The 18,237-nt window shown below is 54.3% G+C and overlaps 1 protein-coding gene across 1 annotated transcript; it reads left to right on the plus strand.

Moving 5' to 3' along the window:
* The first annotated feature begins 1,869 nt into the window (after window positions 1-1,869).
* LOC118623567 (keratin, type II cytoskeletal 5-like) lies at window positions 1,870-14,528 on the plus strand. Its single transcript, XM_036251286.1, has 9 exons — window positions 1,870-2,331; window positions 4,148-4,356; window positions 7,350-7,410; window positions 8,154-8,249; window positions 10,735-10,899; window positions 11,690-11,815; window positions 12,286-12,506; window positions 13,009-13,043; window positions 14,329-14,528. The coding sequence occupies exons 1-9, from the start codon at window positions 1,870-1,872 to the stop codon at window positions 14,526-14,528; spliced, it is 1,575 nt and encodes a 524-aa protein (XP_036107179.1).
* Window positions 14,529-18,237: the final 3,709 nt, after the last annotated feature.

Here is an 18,237-nt window from a genome sequence, read left to right on the forward strand (position 1 = left end):
GTGCAGCCACCCCGCCCCCTCGCCCTGTCCTGAAAGCAGCTTCACCCACTGACCTGGCCTCGTGCACTCGCCCCTGGACGCCCGGGTCCTTCTCTTTCTCCCCTTCACCTGTGCTGCCAGGAAGCCTGGCATCCTGGCTGAACCCCAGTTTCCACCCTGAGCCAGCCTCTGCCCTCTCGGCAGTCCTCAGACTGCTCCCGGGGCCAAAGCACGGAGACGTTCCAGATCCACATCCAGCGTGTCCTGCGGGCTCCCCCTCCGCTCTGCCTCCCTCCCTCCAGATGCAGAAATGGGGAGTCTGGGTCTCCCAGGCCATCTTCATGCCAGGTTGTCAGGCCCCCTGTCTCACAGTGCTTATAAGCTGCCTGTTGGGAGTGAGGATTCCCTCCCTCCCCTCCCTGGAATGTGTCAATTAAATGTATGTGTAATGTGCTCGGTGTCCAGCCCTCTGTTTGGAATGGTGATGGAGCACAGACCATTCTCCTCCTCCAGGCCTCCTCCCCGCACAAGGCCCCACACAAGGACCTCCCTGCCCCATCCCCCAGAGCTAAGAAGGCTGGGGAGAGAAGGGAGGGCCAGGAGGGCAGACGCCTCACCCAACCTCTGCCCACTGCCTTCTACCCTGCGCTGAGGTGCCTTCCCTGAGAAGCGCAAGCCCCGGAGCAGAAGCTCTGCCCAGCCCCCACTCCACACGTCATGCAGGGCGATGCCCTCTCCCAAAGCCAGCCGGTCCTCCAGCACCCTGACGCAGGGTGGGCGGCCCAGCCCTCTGCCAGCAAAGGGGCCATTGTTCCCTGACAGCTTCAAACTTGCAGACCTGAGCAGAGCAATGACAGGGCAGGAGCCGAGTTAAAAGCCAGCCCTGGGGCAGTGCTTTCACCAGCAGAGGAGACATTTAGGCCCATGATTGCGGCAAACAGACTTCCGGAAGCTCCCACATTCCTGAGTTTACGGGATCCTGGACCCCTCTCATCAGGGAACATTTGGGAGGGTTGAAAGGGAGAGGATGGCAAGAAGAGAAATGACACTGAGAACAATTGTTAAATATCCCTGGGGGGGGGGGGGGCGCGTTCAGACCCGGGACAAGAGGAGCAGAGGGGACAGGAATTTGGAGTGAAATCCCGAGCCCGCTTCTCTTCGACAAGCCACCTCTCCTGTCGCCATGAGGCGCAGTCCGGCAACCAGGCCCCAACAGCACGGCAGTCACTAGCTGTGTGAGGTCTGCAAGTGCTTAACGACTCCGTGCCTCAGTTGCTTCACATGCAAAACAAGGACAGTGACAGCCACCTGTGTAAAGACCAAATGAGAGGACAGGTGTAAAGCAGTGACCCACGGTAGCCGCTCGGTAAACGTTAGCAATTTTTATTGCCATCCACCCTCACAAAGTTATGAGAGTCAAAGGACACAGTGCTTGCAACCGACCTGCCCCACGGTCTTGCCCAGATGGAATCCTCCACAAAGGGGGTTTCCTTATAAATGACCATGGCAGGAAGCACCTGGGTTCAGAGTCCAAGGCCTGGAGGTCGAGAAGAGAGGAGCAGATAAGACGCATGGGAGTGTCTGCTGCACACGGCAGAGAAGCTGGGCAGGCGGGGGGCCCGGGACCCAGGCCTGCCCCGGGCCCGAATGCCCAGGCCTGGTCCTGCCCTGGGTAGGGTGTTCCCCACGGTGATTATCGGGGCAGGAAGATGGGCCGTGGCCAGACATGCCATTGAGATGAACTCAACACAGTGGTCTTTGATCTTCTCTGGCCAAGCCCAGTTTTTGAAAGGGATAAAAGTCAAGGAGACTTTGGGACAGTTAGACTCTGAAGGCCACTCGTCCCTTTGACATTTTCGCTTCTCTGACCCTCTGACACCAGCTCCCACCATGGCCCAACGGTCCTCTATCACCATCAAGTCAGGGGGTTCTCGGAACTTCAGTGCTTCCTCAGCGAACCTCCACCCAGGCTCCCGGACCAGCTTCAGCTCTATCTCCGTGACCCAGGGTGGGAAGAGCTTTGGGGGTGGCTTGAGAGGTGGCTTCGGGACCAGGAGCCTCCATGGCCTTGGGGGCAGCAAGAGAATCTCCATCAGCGGGGGCTACTGCTCCAACCGGGGCAGCTTAGGTGGTGCTGGTTATGGGATGGGTCTTGGCGGCATAGGGTACAGAGTAGGGGGAGCCTACAGCGGGTATGGGTCTGGAGCTGGGGGCATCCAGGAGGTCACTGTCAACCAGAGCCTCCTGACCCCCCTCCACCTGGAGATCGACCCCTCCCTCCAGCGGGTGCGGAAGGAGGAGAAGGAGCAGATCAAGACCCTCAACAACAAGTTTGCCTCTTTCATCGACAAGGTGAGAGGCAAGTGGGGTCCCCACCAGAAATGCTGGGGGGATCACTGCTCTCTATGTTTTTCTGAGGTCAGTTGTGACTTGCCCAAGGCTGGTGACCCTGAGCAGTAGGAAGACAGCGTGGAGGAGGGGGCATTTTGTTGAGGTGGGAGCAGAAAAATGTCCATCTCCGGGCTCCAGAGCTTTCTGACCCACTGCGAGGATATTGCTCTTTTGATGGACAGTGGTCATGTACTGGGCTTAAAATTAGACAGTGAAAAGGGATTGGTTCGGAGGGAAGGGGATAAAAGAAAGAAAGGTTACAAGTTCAGTCCACAGAAGTGAGCTGAGGTCACTTTTTCCTGCCCAGTTTAATAGGGGCAAGTCCTCCCGTGGCCACCTCCCTAGTGATTTGGGTATGTCTGGGAAGCTGGGTTGTTGGCCAGGTGCTGCTCACAGTGTTTAATTCTTTTCTTTTGGAGAGAGGAGAGCTGTGACTTCAGCCCTGGGCCCCTTGCTGTGGGCTGGAAGCCCAGGGATTTCCCCAGTTTGGGGAAAGAAGTAATTCTATTTGGGGTTCTATTTAGCATCACCACGGGTTCACACCCCAGCTGGTTGTTTCTACCTGGGAAGAACCACTTCAAGGACCTGGGTCGTTCAGACTCCACACCTGGGGTCTAGAAGAAAGCGTACTAAGCTGAGAGGCAACCGCAAGGCCTCGTTTTGACTCTACTGCCGAAAGAATCCTTAGTTTCTCGGGCATCTTGGGCTGGACAGATGGACTGTGAGGTGCATTTCACAGTCTATGAAATGCCTCTTCATAGGGACCCAGACCTTTAAATGTGTACGACCTAAGCAAGGAGGCAGTGGTTCTTCAGCTCTGTCACCCATGTCACTCCACTGGGCCTGGTGTTTGTGTCGACAGCTGTGAGATTCCCAGGAGCCTGGCTCCAAGGGGAAGAATGTGGGCCCTGCTTGCTTAGATTCATCAGGAGGGCACGTAGGGGACAAAGGGGTGTAAGTAGGGAGGGACTGGGAGCCAGGACTGCCCTCCTTCCTCCGCGACGCGAGAGAAAGCTGGTGGGGCGGGTGCGTTTGTCAAAGACCCTCCGCGGGCACACTGCCATCCCCAAAGGTTTGGAGGTGCTGCTCCTTCATTCTCTGAGCTTGTGTGTCATTCCAGCTACTCCCAGCAGAAGGACTTTGCTTAGGGAGAGAGGTTTCGCATATTTTTCCAGGTGGCAGGGCAGATGAGTGCATTCAAGAAATTTGTGCCACAAGACCATAGAGCACCTGAGAGAGCAGAGAGGGAGGCTTGCCAAAGCCCAATAGCTAGCGCGAGATGGCTGGGACTGTGCCCAGACCCCGCAGTATGACTCCGCAGTGACCCCTCCAGCGTTCCTGGAGTGTGTGAGCAACCGAGTCCAGATGCTAGATCTCGAGAAATCATGCTGGAAAGAAAATAGGTGGAATTTTCTGCCAAGAACTTTTTGTCCACTTAGAAATCAAAATTTCACCCAGTGATGTGAGGGTGGAGTGTTCTTTTCCTCACCTCCCACATGTCAGCGCGGTTTGGCGTGATCAGAGTTTCCAACCCCTCTGGCCCTCCTGCTTCTCCCACCTCCAAACCAGCCACCACCTGTCTCCCAGGCCCATCGCACCGACACGTGCTTGGCCCTCGACAGTCCAGGCTCTTCCAGGCTGAGGATGATGAGGGAGAGCCGGACGCCTGGACTCTGAGGTCTCGCAGACCCCCTGCACTGTTGGGGGTCCTGGATCCCAGAGCTCTCTGGGCTGCTACAAGGAAGTCCTCACAGTCTCTCACCTCTGGCTGGGGCAGGTGCGGTTCCTGGAGCAGCAGAACAAGGTCCTAGAGACCAAATGGAGCCTCCTGCAGGAGCATAAAACCACCAGGGCCAACATTGAGCCCATGTTTGAAGCCTACATCAACAACCTGAGGCGGCAGCTGGAAAGCCTGGGTGGGGAGCGGGCAAGGCTGGAGACGGAGCTGAAGAACATGCAGGACGTGGTGGAGGACTTCAAGAACAAGTGAGTGGACGCTCGGCCGACTCTTCCAGACGTGCCCGGTTCAGTGGGGAAATGGGACACACACGCAGGGCACCGAGGTAGACTCAGAAAATGAACTGGGACCCTATAGTCAAGAATGATGGGGCTTTGGGGAGGGGCTGGGGTTATACAGGATGATGACTAACATGGGCACAGAGAGCACGACGCACACAACCACCTGCCAAATTCTGCAGATGAAGAAAGTAAGGCTCTGAGATAGTAACGGACTCACCCAAGTTTATACAGGTGGTAACTCGTGAGTTAAGAATTAAACCTGTAGAATCTCACCCTCACATTTGTTCAACTCAGTCCTATTGCTAACTTCCACAATGTCTGTGCATTTACCCAACCCTAGCCAAGGGGTGCAGAACAGAGGAAAAAGGCCTATATATGGTGCCTTCTCCCTGGAACCACAGACAGACACACACACAGACACACACACACACACACAGACACACACACACAGACACACACACACAACCTGACACACACACACACAAACACACAGACACACACACAGACACACACACCCACACACACACCACTAAACATAATAGTGTGCTCATGCCTATAGACATGAGTAATTTCTTATTTTTATTGTTCTATTTTATTTCTAATTGTCTTGGTCAAAATAAAACAAGTTACTCTGTAAGGAATTTTAGTTACTGTTTGAGTAATACAGTAAGAGTTAAGGCTTTAGGGTTGAGCTAACATGGTAGCCATGAGCCACATGTGCCTATTTAGATTTAAATTAATTAAAATGGAATAAAATGTAAGATTCAGCTCCTCAGTCTCAACAGCCACATTTCCGGTGTTCAGTCCACATGTGGCTAATGGTGCTGTAACGGGTGCAGACAGAGCATTTCTGTGATCACAGTGGCTTTGAATCTTGGCTCAGCCACTTACTAACTAAAGACCCAAAGAAAACTAACTTCTGTAAAGCCCTAGTTCTTTTGTCTGTTAAAGGGGATATTAATAGAACTCACCCTAGAGGAGGGTTGAGAATATTACATCAAAACTTGTATGTAAAATACTTGGTAGGGTGCCCACTGCCTGGCACATAGTAAATTGTTAATAAGTGTTAGCTCTTTTTATTGTGTTGATGTTTCATTATTTGTGTGCAATGACAAGAAAAGCGGGTGCAGATGGATAATTTATAATATGTATGGAAACATGGAGTAACAGTGTTTCAATCCAAGAAGGCTTCCTGGAGGAGGAGATGAAAGCTTATTGTTGAGAAGGAAAGAGGCACAGAGGAGGGATGGGGGGGGGCGTGAAGTGTGTGCTCCTAGTTAGTAGATGGTGATGTTCCTGTGCCAGGTGTCTGAGGGCCTGTGCAGGACCACATGGTGCTCGCCCTCCGGCAGGGGGCCTGTGAGCTGGGAAACACAGAAGACAAGGACCGCTGCATGAAGTTAGGTGAAGAACTGATGTTCATAGTTAGTGAAAAGGCAATGCTGGGAAACAATAAGGAAAACCAAATCACTGGCAGGGAAGAGCTTGTCTCAGATCCTGCTGGATGACAGAGGCAATATAAAAGCAGAGATCTGGTGATATATATCATGTGGGACAGCCTCTGTGGTGGTTGTTTTTTTATTTATTTTTATTGTGGGAGGATTACAGATATCCCCCATTTCCCCCCCTTTGTGCCCCTCCACCTGGCTCCCATCGCTCCCCAGGCCTTCCCCACACTATTGTCTGTGTCCATGGGCTACCCACATATGCATATAAGCTCTTTGGTTAATCTCTTCCCGTCACCCCACACACACTTCCCTCTGGGATCTCTCAGTCTGCTCCCTACTTCCAGGTCTCTAGACCTATTTTGTTCATCAGTTTATTTTGTTCATTAGATTCCACATAAGTGAGAACACGTGATATTTGTCTTTCTCTGACTGGCTTATTTCACTTAGCATAATAATCTCCAGGTCCATCCATGCTGTCTCAAAGGGTAAAATCCTTCTTTTTTTTATCCTTACCCAAGGACATTTTTTTTTTTTTTTTGCACTCATCTTCAGATAGAGCGGGAGGGAGAGAGGGAGGAAGAGAGAAAGAAACATTGACATGAGAGACACATTAAGTGTTTGCCACCCACACGAACCCAGCCAGGGCCCTGGGACAAACTGCAACCAAGGCACTTGTGCTTGGCGGGAACGGAACCCGGGTCTCTCTGGTCTGTAGACCAACGCTCTAACCACTGAGCCAAACCGGCCAGGGCAAAGGTCCTTCTTTTTCACAGTTGCACTATGCTTTGTGGTTTTCAAAGAATAACAACAAGCCATTTCATAGCTGGGAAGGGCATCTCTGAGAGGTGAAGTGACCTGCCCGGGGTTACTGGGCGGAAAGGTGGAGAAGACAAAGCCCCAGCCCCGGCCGTCAGAGCCTCTGAGAGGGAGGGATTCCCTGCTTCTCGGAAAGGTTGGGCAGGACAGGGGCCAGGACAGCAGGAGTGCGACTTCCTTCCCACGGGTCAGTGAACAAGGGGTGGGGGTGCTGTCTGGGGGAAGATGGAAGAAGGAGGAAACTGGAGAGGGGTGGGTCGCTCCTTTTAGCCTGAAGACTCTGCTTTCTAAGCCAGAGAACACAACAGGGAGGCATGAGGGCACCATGGGTGCAGAGGCCACTGCGGCCTAGGACTGGCCACCTCCTACTGTTCTCTCTGTTCCTCCCGCATGGCCTCTGTTTGCGTTGGGACAAGACCAGGGGGTATAAAAGGAACCGCGCATGCCTCTTTGTGAGACCTAAGCACTCTACGGAGCAAGCTGTGTGCAAAGCACGCTCAGAAAGGAGGGCTGGTTTGGTTTCACTTGGGGTTTGGGCTTTGTGTGCACAGGGGTAGGTGGGTGTTGGTTGGTATGGGTTTGGGGACACATGTGTAGCAGGGGAGCTCTGCTCTGCACCCTGTCGCTTGCCCACCTGCTTTGACCTCCCCCAGAACCCTTGCTTCTACAGCAGTCCACGCCTGCTCCTTCCCACAGGTACGAAGACGAAATCAACAGGCGCACAGTGGCGGAGAATGAGTTTGTGGTGCTCAAGAAGGTAAGGGGACGGGGCGCCCCCTTCTGACTCCGGCCCTTCCAGGAGAGCCAGCTGCAGTGTCAGCCAGTGGCCTTGCACACAGCTTTATTTAGTTTGTGCCACCAATCTTAAAACAGGTTTTCTTTGGAAGTGAGGACATTCAGTCTCAGGGAGGGGAAGCAAGCTGCCCCAGGTTACCCAGACGTTCAGGGTCCAGGGCCTCAAAGTGCAAGCCATAGATCACGACACCAGCCCCTCCCCACATGGAGTCCAGTGCAGAGAGGTGAAGGAAAAAGGGGCCTCATGCTGAGCTGAGTCTACAGGACATCAAGGGACCAGCACAGGACAAGGATCAGCTCCACAGGGTTGTGGGCCTTCTTGCTTAGTGGAGGGTGCGGGGGACAGGCGGAGGGAGGCGAACCAGCCCCCAGCTGAGCTGGAGGAGGGAGAACAGCAGTGGTGGGAGGAGGAAGGGGCGGAGAGTGACGGAGGCGGGGAAGCCACCAAGAACTTCAAGGAGAGTCTGGGAGAGCCTGGGCCCCCATGATGAGGTTGTCCTTACCACGTGGAGGTGAAACAGGTCATCTTTCCACGTGGCACCAGCTGGTGAGCTGGTGGGCATCCCTGGGAGCACTAGTCCTCGCACAGTTTGGATCCCCTCACCAGTCCCACCCAAGGCCTGGAGTAAAGAACTGCTCTCGTCCCTGGGAGCTGGCGTCCTCCCGCCCGGCAGGATGCAGAGTGACTGCATGTTCTGTGTGCAGGACGTGGATGCCGCCTACATGAACAAAGTGGAGCTGGAGACCAAGGTGGACGCCTTAATGGATGAGATCAACTTCCTGAGAGCTTTCTACGAAGCGGTGAGCAGTGCCCACTGCACCCCTCAGGGGCTGGAGGCTGGAGGCTGGCTGGCCAGAGGCTACCGGCTCCTGCTCGGATGGCTTCTCTGCTCCCACCCCGTCCCTGGGTTGGAATTCATGGAGCACATGCTGCTTCTCCCACCCAGGGAGAAAATATGATTGATTCCATCAGGTAGCTGGTGGGTCAGGTGAGGTAAGAAATTTAACCTTGATCCCCTGCACCGATCATGTTCGGTTGGTCAGACAAAAGAACTGCCTGTCATTGAATTCCGCATGGTTTCCATAGAACTGTCTGAAAACCCAGCTCACCCATTTCAGCTTAAATCTACTTGTTACTCTTGGCTGCAGGATGTTGCAATTATGCAAATCAAGTGGCAGTTAGTGAGCCTCCAGATGCTTCTAGAAGCTCACAACACAATTGCCTGATTCTCCCGAAGATATATAAATATATTTAATCCTCACCTGAGGATGTTTTTCTATTTATCTTCAGATAGAGTGGGAGGGAGAGAGAGGGAGAGAGAGAGAAACATCAACGTGAGAGGGACACATCGACTGGTTGCCTCCTGCATGAATGACCCTGATCAGGGCCAGGGACAACTGCAATCGAGGTACATGCCCTTGGCCAGAATCGAACCCTCTACTCTTTTGTCCGTGGGCAAACTCTCTACCACTGAACCAAACTGGCCAGGGCCTGAAGACATATATTTTTTAACATGTTTTTATTTTTATTTCTTTTAAAGAGAGAGAAAGGGAGAGGGAGAGAGAGAAACATTGATTCATTGCCTCCTGCAGACACCCTGACCAAGGATCAAGCCCGCAGCCTGGGCATGTGCCCTGACTGGGGATTGAACGGTGACCTTTCAGTGCACTGGACAACGCTCAACCACCTGAGCCACACGGGCCAGGGCTGCAGACGTATTTTGCTCAGAGTCAGACACTGTCCTTGGGGCTGTGGGCAAAGTGCTGAGCAAACACAGTGGGGCGCTGTCTGTGAGCATCCCTCACAGTGGGGAGACAGGAGCAGACACAACGCCATTCAGGCACAGCAGGGATGATGACACATGCGACAATAAGGAGCAGCGGCAAGGCAGGCGGTGGGTGGTATTTGAGGAGAAACCTGAAGGAACTAGGATCCAGGAATGTGAGGAGGAGGCCAAGGAGGCTGGAGTGGAGTGAGTGTGGGGAGCGGGGGAGATGGGACCAGGGAGGTCTTGGGAAAGTGCAGGGGACATGGCGTGCCTCCAGGTAGCCCTGGTAAGGACAGGTGATATGTCCATGGGGGTTGCATATGTTTAGTGCCCAACAGAAGTTGGTCACATTGCTCCAGGAGCAGAGACATCTGCGCTGTGTCTTTGGACGGGTTCAGTGACCATCCAACAGCCCATGAGGGGCAAACACGGCATCATTTTCTCTGCTTATTCACTTCAGTGCTGACAGCCAGGGTGCTTTGGCTCCTGATTCTGAACCAGCCCCAGCCCAGCAAGCCCATGGGTTGAGACCCTTGAGTTCCCTCAGCTACCAGGAAAAACGGTTTGGGAAAAAGAAACCCCAGGACACAACAACAAAACAGTAATTTCTTGAAGCAGGAAATGCACGAACCAATTTTTAATAAAGAAAGGAAGGGATATTTTTAAGATTTGTGTTTTAGACCACTTATTCTCAAACCTGACAATGCGTCAGAACCTTCCAGAGGTCCTAATAAAACATCAGTTCCGGTTCAGTGCGTCTAGGGCGGGGCCCAAGGTGTTGCATTTCAACCAAGTTCCCAGGTGATGGAGCTGCTGCTGGTCTGAGGATCATATTTTCAAAACCAGTGCTTTAGGGAATCTGAAGAGTGATCGTTAACAAATTAATTGTGGGTGTATTGTTCCAAAGATCATCGTACATGGACGTGAATCTGTTTAACGCTCCTCTCTGAGACAGAGATGCCATCTAACCTGCTTGGCAGATCAGGCTTGAAGATCTCAGTCTGGTGCCCTTCCTGGAGTTTCCAGCAAAGTTCCTTTCCCATCCCTGAGGGAGGAGCGAAGTTGGGGAACAAGACTGAGATGCAGCAAAGCTTCCTGGCTCCTTTGACTCAGTTTTCTTTCACAAGATGACTTCTCTATTTGGTATGAAAGGCTGTTTTTCTCAGAACAGGAGACCTCACAGCACTGACAGGTTACGACAAGGTGCGTTCCCTTGACGACAGGAGTAACAGAGCAGCTAAACTTACCTGTGCTGCTGCTTCCTCCATGCAGGCGGGCTGATGAGTAAGAATGGGAGTAAACCCAGTGGCCTCCCTAATGTCCTTCCCAGCCCTTTCAGACCTTAGCAGGGTGCTACACTCAACAGTGCAAGTGAGACCCTTCATGCCAAGATCTGTTCCAGAGGCCTGGTCACAGTGTCCCAACACACATGAACACACACAGGCGCGTGCGCACATGTACATGAGCACACACATGTGCCTCCTGCTTCAGCTCTCCCCATTTGGACCCCAACACAGGAGCTGGCTCAGCTTCGGGACCAGATCTCTGAGACCTCCGTGATCCTGTCCATGGACAACAACCGCTCCCTGGACCTAGACAGCATCATCGCTGAGGTCAAGGCCCAATATGAGGACATCGCCAACCGCAGCCGGGCCGAGGCTGAGTCCTGGTATCAGACCAAGGTGAGCTATGAACATCAAGTTCATGAAACAATAGTAGAAAACTTGGATTTCAAAGACAATTTAGATAAGAGCCTCGTCCTCTCTGATGTCCCAGTCTGATGGTGTTGAAGGGCTCTATCTGACTTTAGCTTGGGGCTGACCCTCTGTACTGAGCCCTCCTTGGGCCGTACCCCCAGGACCTGGGGGAAAAGCCAGATGAAGGCAGGAGGTGGTCAGCCCATCTGCCACAGCGAGGTGGACATCCCTCCAATGCCCTACAGAGAGGCAAGGGACAGCCGGACAGCACCAGCCAGCTGTGTCAGGAGGAGTGAGAGAGGGGAGGTGAGAACGAGAGGCAGGCTGAGCCTCCTGGATCCAGAGGAAGGTGGAACAGTCTGGAGCTGAGGGGCTGGGGGAGGTGGAAACAAAGGCTGGATATGAGTCAAACAATGAGGTCTTCCAGATTAGAGCCAACACTCTGAGCTGGGTGTCACTGGGGTGTGAGATGTGGTGCCAAGGTAAACAAGCATCAAAGAACTTTAAAACCAGAGAGTGACAGGCTGAGTGGATACCTGGTGTCAGGGGAGAGGCACAAAAGACCAGATCCAAGAAGAACGGGCCGACCCTGGTGCAGAGCCTGTGGCCACGGAGAGAGAGGCCGAGTCCAGGGACAGCGGGGATGGATTGGATGGGGCGTGGCGGGGCCAAGGCAGGGACCTCCAGGCAGCACATTGGAAGCCTGTTGGGCCTGGAACCCACTGCCTTTTCTCTGGCCTGAATCTCCCTGCCTTCTGCTTCTGCTTCTCCCCAGTACGAGGAGCTGCAGCGGTCTGCCGGCCAGCATGGGGACGACCTCCGCACCACCAGGATGGAGATCTCTGAGCTGAACCGGATGATGCAGAGGCTGCGCTCTGAGATTGATAACCTGAAGAAGCAGGTAGAACTGAGCTCCCGGAGGTCATCCTATCCATGCCCCTGCCCCCGGGCAGACCAGGGCCTGGTCCTAACTCAGCCCGTGCAGAGTGAAGCCTCCCCAGATGAGTGACCTTCCAGGAAAGAGGTCTCCTGCCTCACCAGGGGTGTCAGCACCTCCTGTCTGAATTCTGTCCGACAGCAATTCTTCTAAGAAAGGCTCTGTCCTCTGGAGGCAGCCAAGGCGAACTTTGACCGGCTTTACTTAGCCACTGGCCAGAGACATTCAGCATTGAAAAGGACCCTGCAGATCATTTTCTCTATCCTGGCTAAGTCTCACATGATTCAAGGGGAACAGACTAATCTTATTTTTAAACATGAGGGAGCTCCAGACTCCATGAAATCCATTTCAAAAAATTCCTCCCTATTTCCACCCAAAGCCCACATCGTTCTGCATCCTTGTGGGCCATCTCCGACCCCTGTGTCCCCCTGCAGTGCGCCACGCTCCAGGCCGCCATTGCGGACGCCGAGCAGCGTGGGGAGCTGGCCCTCAAGGACGCCAAGCACAAGCTGGCCGAGCTGGAGGACGCCCTGCAGAAGGCCAAGCAGGACATGACCAAGCAGCTGCGCGAGTACCAGGAACTGATGAACGTCAAGCTGGCCCTGGACATCGAGATTGCCACCTACCGCAAGCTGCTGGAGGGCGAGGAGTGCAGGTGGGCCACCTTTCCTCCCACCACGGCGCAGACAGACTCCCCCGGAGCACTGCAGCGAGCCCCGCGGTGGCAGGCCCCACGTCCAAGTTCCAAGGGTTAAAACACAGCTGCTTCCTGGACGCCTCCTGCAGTCACAGCCCCTCCCACAGCTCCGATTGGACCCGGGGCAGGGGGCCAGGGGGAAAGATGTCGGGAAAGGTGGCCGTAGGCAGGGTCATTTCTGCGCAGACCCTATGACAAATGAGGCCACACTTGAGGCAAGCCTCAGGGACTCTACGACCTCACTGCCCCTCTGGGTAGGGGGTACGGGTCCCTCTCCCGTTCCTCTGCATGTTTTGACTGGGTTTGTCTTCTAGATGTCGCCCGACAGATTCACCCCCACTTCCTGACTAATGAGACAAACGGAAAGCTTGTCAGGCACAGTGCCTGACTCAGTAAGCGAGCGCTCTGTGCTGATAACCCTTTAACGTCTCCGCAAATGTCTCTTTCTCTCCCACCTCAGACTCACTGGAGAAGGTGTCGGGCCCGTGAACATCTGTGAGTAAACATCTTCGGTGGCAGAAAAGTGGGAGGCATAGTGAAAGCGGATAGCATCACCAACAAGGATTCGATGACTAGAAAATGAACAAGCTAGTTTAGGGAAGTCATTAAGACCCTCTTAGGGGCTCTGCAGAGACCCCTCTCTTCTTCGGCCTTTCCTCCCAGGGGGGTCAAGAGAGACTTGTGATGACTTCTCACCCCTGGGGCCCATCCAGTGGGGTCCTCTGTCCACAGGAATGACTCCACCCAGGCCTCAGGGGACCCCAGGTATGGGACAGGACTTTTTGCAGAGCAGTGGGTCCCCCATCTGAACCCCTGATTTCTCATCTAGTTCTGGCAGGGATTCAAACTCAAACAACTGACAAGAGGCTACTAGACAGGTTAAATGTAAAGAACTATGTTCAGAATTTTGAGTCGAACAAGCAGAGCAGTGGCTGGCCTGGCTTGGCTGCAGCCCGTGGCAGGGGCATGGGGAGGGACCTCACATGGTGACCCAGGTGGCATTCATGGGCCCTGAGTCCTGCACATAGAACCCCGTGTGGGTCCCGCGTGGGTCAGACCGAATTAGAGAGGCTGGAGAACCAGGATGCAGGAGAGTCGGACACTGATGAGTAAACGGAACAGGAACAGCTCCCCTGGAGAAGCATACAGAGGAGGGCCCAGGGGCATCTGAGTGTTTGCCAGGCCCCGGAGAGCCGCCCCTAGAGGTGGTGAGCTCCCTGGCACCGAAAGTGGTCCAGCAGAAGCTAAATGATTGCCCCCAGGATGTAGTAGAGGGGACTCGAATCCTGGGGCGGGTCACCCGGGTGGCCTCCGGCCTCTCCCAGCAGGGGAGCCTCGGCCCCTCTCCGTGTGTGGGCCTCACACGTCATCCAGTGAGAGCCTCTGTGTAGATGAGGAGTGAACACAGCATGGGAGCCCAATGCCCTGGTTTCTGTCAGGGGTGACCTTGGGCTTGCCACTTGATCTCTTCGTGCCCCCGGTTTTTCCTCTGTAAAACGAGGGTGCGTGTAGTAGTAGCACCCTCTTAGGCCTGTTGAGACGAGCGTAGTCACAGCTGTGGAGGGGTTAAAAGATGCGCTGTCCTGTGCAGATGCTCACCTTGAGGCCACTGGCCCTGGGGCGGGAGTCCGCGCCCACCGCTGAGCCTGGCTCCTGGGGACCCAGGAGATTCCTGCTCCTCAGGAAGGGCGTGGGGGGAGCCCCTCAGCCACCGCCCGGGAGGGTGGGTCTTAGGAAACTGGAGGAGGCTGCCAGTGAGCCCTGTGCCTTCTCTCCACAGCTGTGGTCTCCTCTTCCGGGGGCACGGGCTACAGCGGTGGCGGCCACAGTCTGGGCGGGAGCAGCTACAGCAGCAGCCTCTCCTACGGGGGAGGCGGCGGGGGCTTCAGTTCCACCAGCGGCCGCAACATGGGTGGCAGCACCTCCAGCATGCGCATCATCTCCAAGACGTCATCCACCAAGAAGAGTTATAGGAGCTAAAGCCCTCCCAGCCCCCGCGCCTCGGCTGCACTCCCGCCCTGCCCCCCAGGCCCCCGTTCCCAGCCCCAAGTCCTGCAGCTTTGCTGATACCCCTGCACAAAGTCAGTCCTGGCAGCGGGAAGCACAGGGAGGGGGCAGTGGCCTGTGCGTGCTCAGGTCACCATATTCATCCCTCTGCTTCCAGACAGGTTCCCAAGGAGGGCCCCCGCTCGCTCCCCAGCCCAGAGCCCCAGCCAGCATCCATTCTAACTAATGCTGACTCAACTGTCTGAGCCGAGACCTGGGCTAGGACTCTGCCCTCAGTAGCTTCCAGGGCAGGGCTGCAATTGGGTCTTCCTTCCCCTGTCTGGCCAGGGCCACTGTAACCACAGTCCTTCATGGGCACTCAGAACAGACCTCGGTGCTCCAAGAAAGCTGAGTGCAGTCTAGGCCAGAGTCCCCATGTGGCTTTCTCACCACAGACAGAACACATCTCCCGCGGGCTGCTGAGACCAGGGCCTATTGCACACCCTGCCCACACATGGCCTCCTCAGCGCCTTCCTCCGGTCCTCGCCCAGGCCGCCAGCCTCTGCCCCTGACAACTCCCACCAGCAGAATATTTGAATGAGGAATCAACACCCATTAAAATATTGCCAACTCTTGATTATTCATAGGAGAATGGAATTCTTTCATCAAGAATCCAAAAGTTCTCCATGGCCAGGGGCTGCATAGATAATACCTTATAGCCAAAGTTTTTCGAAATCTAGTACTGGCCTCATTTAAGCCAATATTAGAATAAGGGGCCCAAACAGAAGTGTCCTGATGAGGAGGAAGGGCAGGCCCTGTGAAGGTGTGGGACAGGCTCAGCACCAGCTGCCCACAACAGGTGCACTGGGGGAAGGAAGCCAACTAGCCTGTGTTCGGGCTGCCGGCAGACGACTCCTGCAAAATAACCCGCAGGCTCCGGACTCCTCGTTCCTCTGTGCTGGCCACATCTCTTCTCTGGCAAGTTGTCTTTCCTTTGTCACCCTGCTCTTCCCACCTTCTTTTTCACCCTCGCTCCTTCCACTCATCCTCCACCACCCTGTGGGTCTCCTCTCTCCATCTCCCTCCTTTCCTCTGCTCTCCTTGTCTCTCTCTTTCCTTCCTCTCCCCCCCCCCCCCCCCACTCCTCGGTTTAGCAATACATTTCCTGCTCTTTCTCTCTTCCTTTTTCTATCTTCCCGTCTCTGAAGTGTCTGCGGTGTGGATTAGCCATCCCCAGCACTGGCCACACTGAGCTTCGTTAAGGCAGCCCACCAAATGCCTGCCCCGCGGGAAGGCTGAGCAGACTCGGAGGAGAGGCAGCCTCCGCTGTCAGTGTTCCTGGGGGCACCTTGCTCAGCCCCTTGAAGGAAGCAGAAGTAGGGTGGCGGTGGAATAGGGAGTAGGGGAGATCTTTTTGAGGCTGGCCTTCACAGGGTGGTTTCCCCATCCAGTTAGAAGAGCTATAAACCCTCAAAACACCTGCCTTGCATTCAAGACCAAAATGCACTCCCAAGGCAAGGAGAGACTGCCGCCCTCCTGCTGACATGAAGACAGGAGAGTTCCCTGCTTCAGAAAAAGTCACTCCTGCTCTGATCGTTTCAAACCCTTCTCAACTGCTTGCCCGCTGTGCCTGCCCATCTCCTGAAATAGCTTCAATAAACAGTCACCGAGCTCTCTAGGTCTTGACTGAGTCTGTGTCCCATCTCACGTTCAAAGGGCCACCTTGGACCTGTGCTCGGGGGGCAGGGGCCCTCCAATGAACTATCCTACTCTCTGCCCCAGAGCTCTGGTCCTGGGTTTCAGGGAGTCCAGCAGGGTCATTGAGACCACACTCTGGCCTGGATGTGTCCAGGGGATGCTCTGCCGTGTCCACATTGTCCCAATGAGCCCAACCGTCACAGGTCTGCCCACTATCTCATTTGTTGTCTCTGGTGGGAGTGTGGAGGGAGTCTGCTCTCTAGTCTGGCTTCTCCACATTACCATCACCACTAACACCATCTCCGGGGCCCAGTTCTGTGACACTTTCTCCGGGGCATGATGAAAATCCCCTTCCCCTGTACCATGCAACAGGACGCTGCACCATCATTGCCCATAGTCTCTTAATAAGCCCTCACCTGCCCCAGTCCCCATCTCCCCTTCTCAGTGTGCTGGGACCCAAAGTCAAGACTATGCAAAAGGATGCCCTGGCCGGTTTGGTTCAGCAGTTAGAGCATCAACCTTTGGACCAAAGGGTCATGGGTTCGATTCCTGGTCAAGGGCATATAGCTGGGTTGCAGGTTCAAGCCCTAGCCCTGGTCGGGGTCATGCAGGAGGCAACCAATCATTATGTCTCTCTCACATTGATGATTCTTCCTCCCTCCCTTCCGCTCTATCTAAAAAATCAATGAAAAAATATCCTCAGGTGAGGATAACCCAATAAAATAAAATAAAATAAAATAAAATAATTAAATTAAATTAAATTAAATTAAATTAAAAAATAAAATACTATGCGAAAGAGGACATTGTGAAATGTCACAGTTAGACTGAGAATTGCCGAGCACAAGAAATGTTGGAGTTCCAGGCTCCTAATCTACAGATGGGGAAGCCAAGGAACGGAGGAAATAGAAGCATATTGGCAGGAGACCCCCGATTCCTAACCCAGGCTTCTCTGCACTGGAGCAGCAGGGCACAGTGACCTCAGAGGGACTGGGAGGGAATCCAGGCTCGGGGAGCTTAGCCACTCTGCTTCTTGCTTCCCGTATTTGGAAACTAGAAACTACACCATGGTGACATCATAAGAAGTAAGTGAGACAGTGAATGGAGAGCTCTGGGTGGTCCCGCACAGAGTAAGCACCCCATAAATGTTCTTACCATTATTATTACTGAGTAGATGCTGACCTGGAAAAAGTCACAGTGTGGAAGGGAAGGACCCACTGGCCACAGCAGCAGTTTCCCCGACGGGACTGATGGAAAGGGGGAGGGGACAGAATGGGGGCCATAGTTTGAGCACCTTCTAAGAGCTGTGACCTGGATGCTGGGGAGAAGGCCTCTATCCTGCACCCACCTAAACGATTCCTGAGGTCAGCGACTGTCCCAGAGATGTCCTTGGGCCAGAGCAGGCTCTGTCTACCTCAGGGAGGCTCAGGACGGGGTGGGGAGGAAGGGAGAAAACAGCAATGTGGAACCCCAACCTAATGGCTGACATCCCGGCATGTTTGGGGGAAGCATTTCTTCCTCTCTCCTCCTCAAGCACAAGGCCTCTCCTCGTGAGTCCCCTATGGCCTTTCTGGACTAAACAGGCCTTAGAGACAAGACTCCGTGTCTGGAACCTTCGATCTCAGGAGCCCTAGGGAGATGTGAAATGGTGTAAAGTCCCAGTTCTCTTTCCTTGAGACTGAGCCTCTGAATATGCCAAACATCTGTCTGGTTGGCCCCTTTCATCACCTCAGTAAACAAGGAAGGAAGACACCTGAGACTTTTATAGGGCCACCAGCACTGACTATTGACTCCTTTTCTCTGCTCTCTGCTACTCTAATTATCCACCGGAGTACTTAGAGCTGCCAATCTCCCAAGCTCATAAACCTGATTTAATGGTGATTGGGGGTCTGACCCAGCTCAGCCCTCCAGCCCCCCACCAGATAAAAGGGTGGGAGCCGAGCGACCTGATAGCTCTCGCTCCCCATTCTCCCCACCAGGGCCCGCCTCTCTGCCTCACTGTCCTGCC

The sequence above is a fragment of the Molossus molossus genome, unplaced genomic scaffold (genome assembly GCF_014108415.1).
Source record: "Molossus molossus isolate mMolMol1 unplaced genomic scaffold, mMolMol1.p scaffold_m16_p_10, whole genome shotgun sequence".
NCBI lineage: Eukaryota > Metazoa > Chordata > Mammalia > Chiroptera > Molossidae > Molossus > Molossus molossus.

What these genes read in the sequence shown, in the direction of transcription:
- LOC118623567 (XM_036251286.1), top strand. Translation starts at nt 1,870, where the DNA reads ATGGCCCAACGGTCCTCTATCACCATCAAGTCAGGGGGTTCTCGGAAC. An exon ending in TTGATAACCTGAAGAAGCAG is followed by an intron (nt 11,816 to 12,285) that starts GTAGAACTGAGC and finishes GTCCCCCTGCAG; the next exon opens with TGCGCCACGCTCCAGGCCGC. An exon ending in TGTCGGGCCCGTGAACATCT is followed by an intron (nt 13,044 to 14,328) that starts GTGAGTAAACAT and finishes TTCTCTCCACAG; the next exon opens with CTGTGGTCTCCTCTTCCGGG.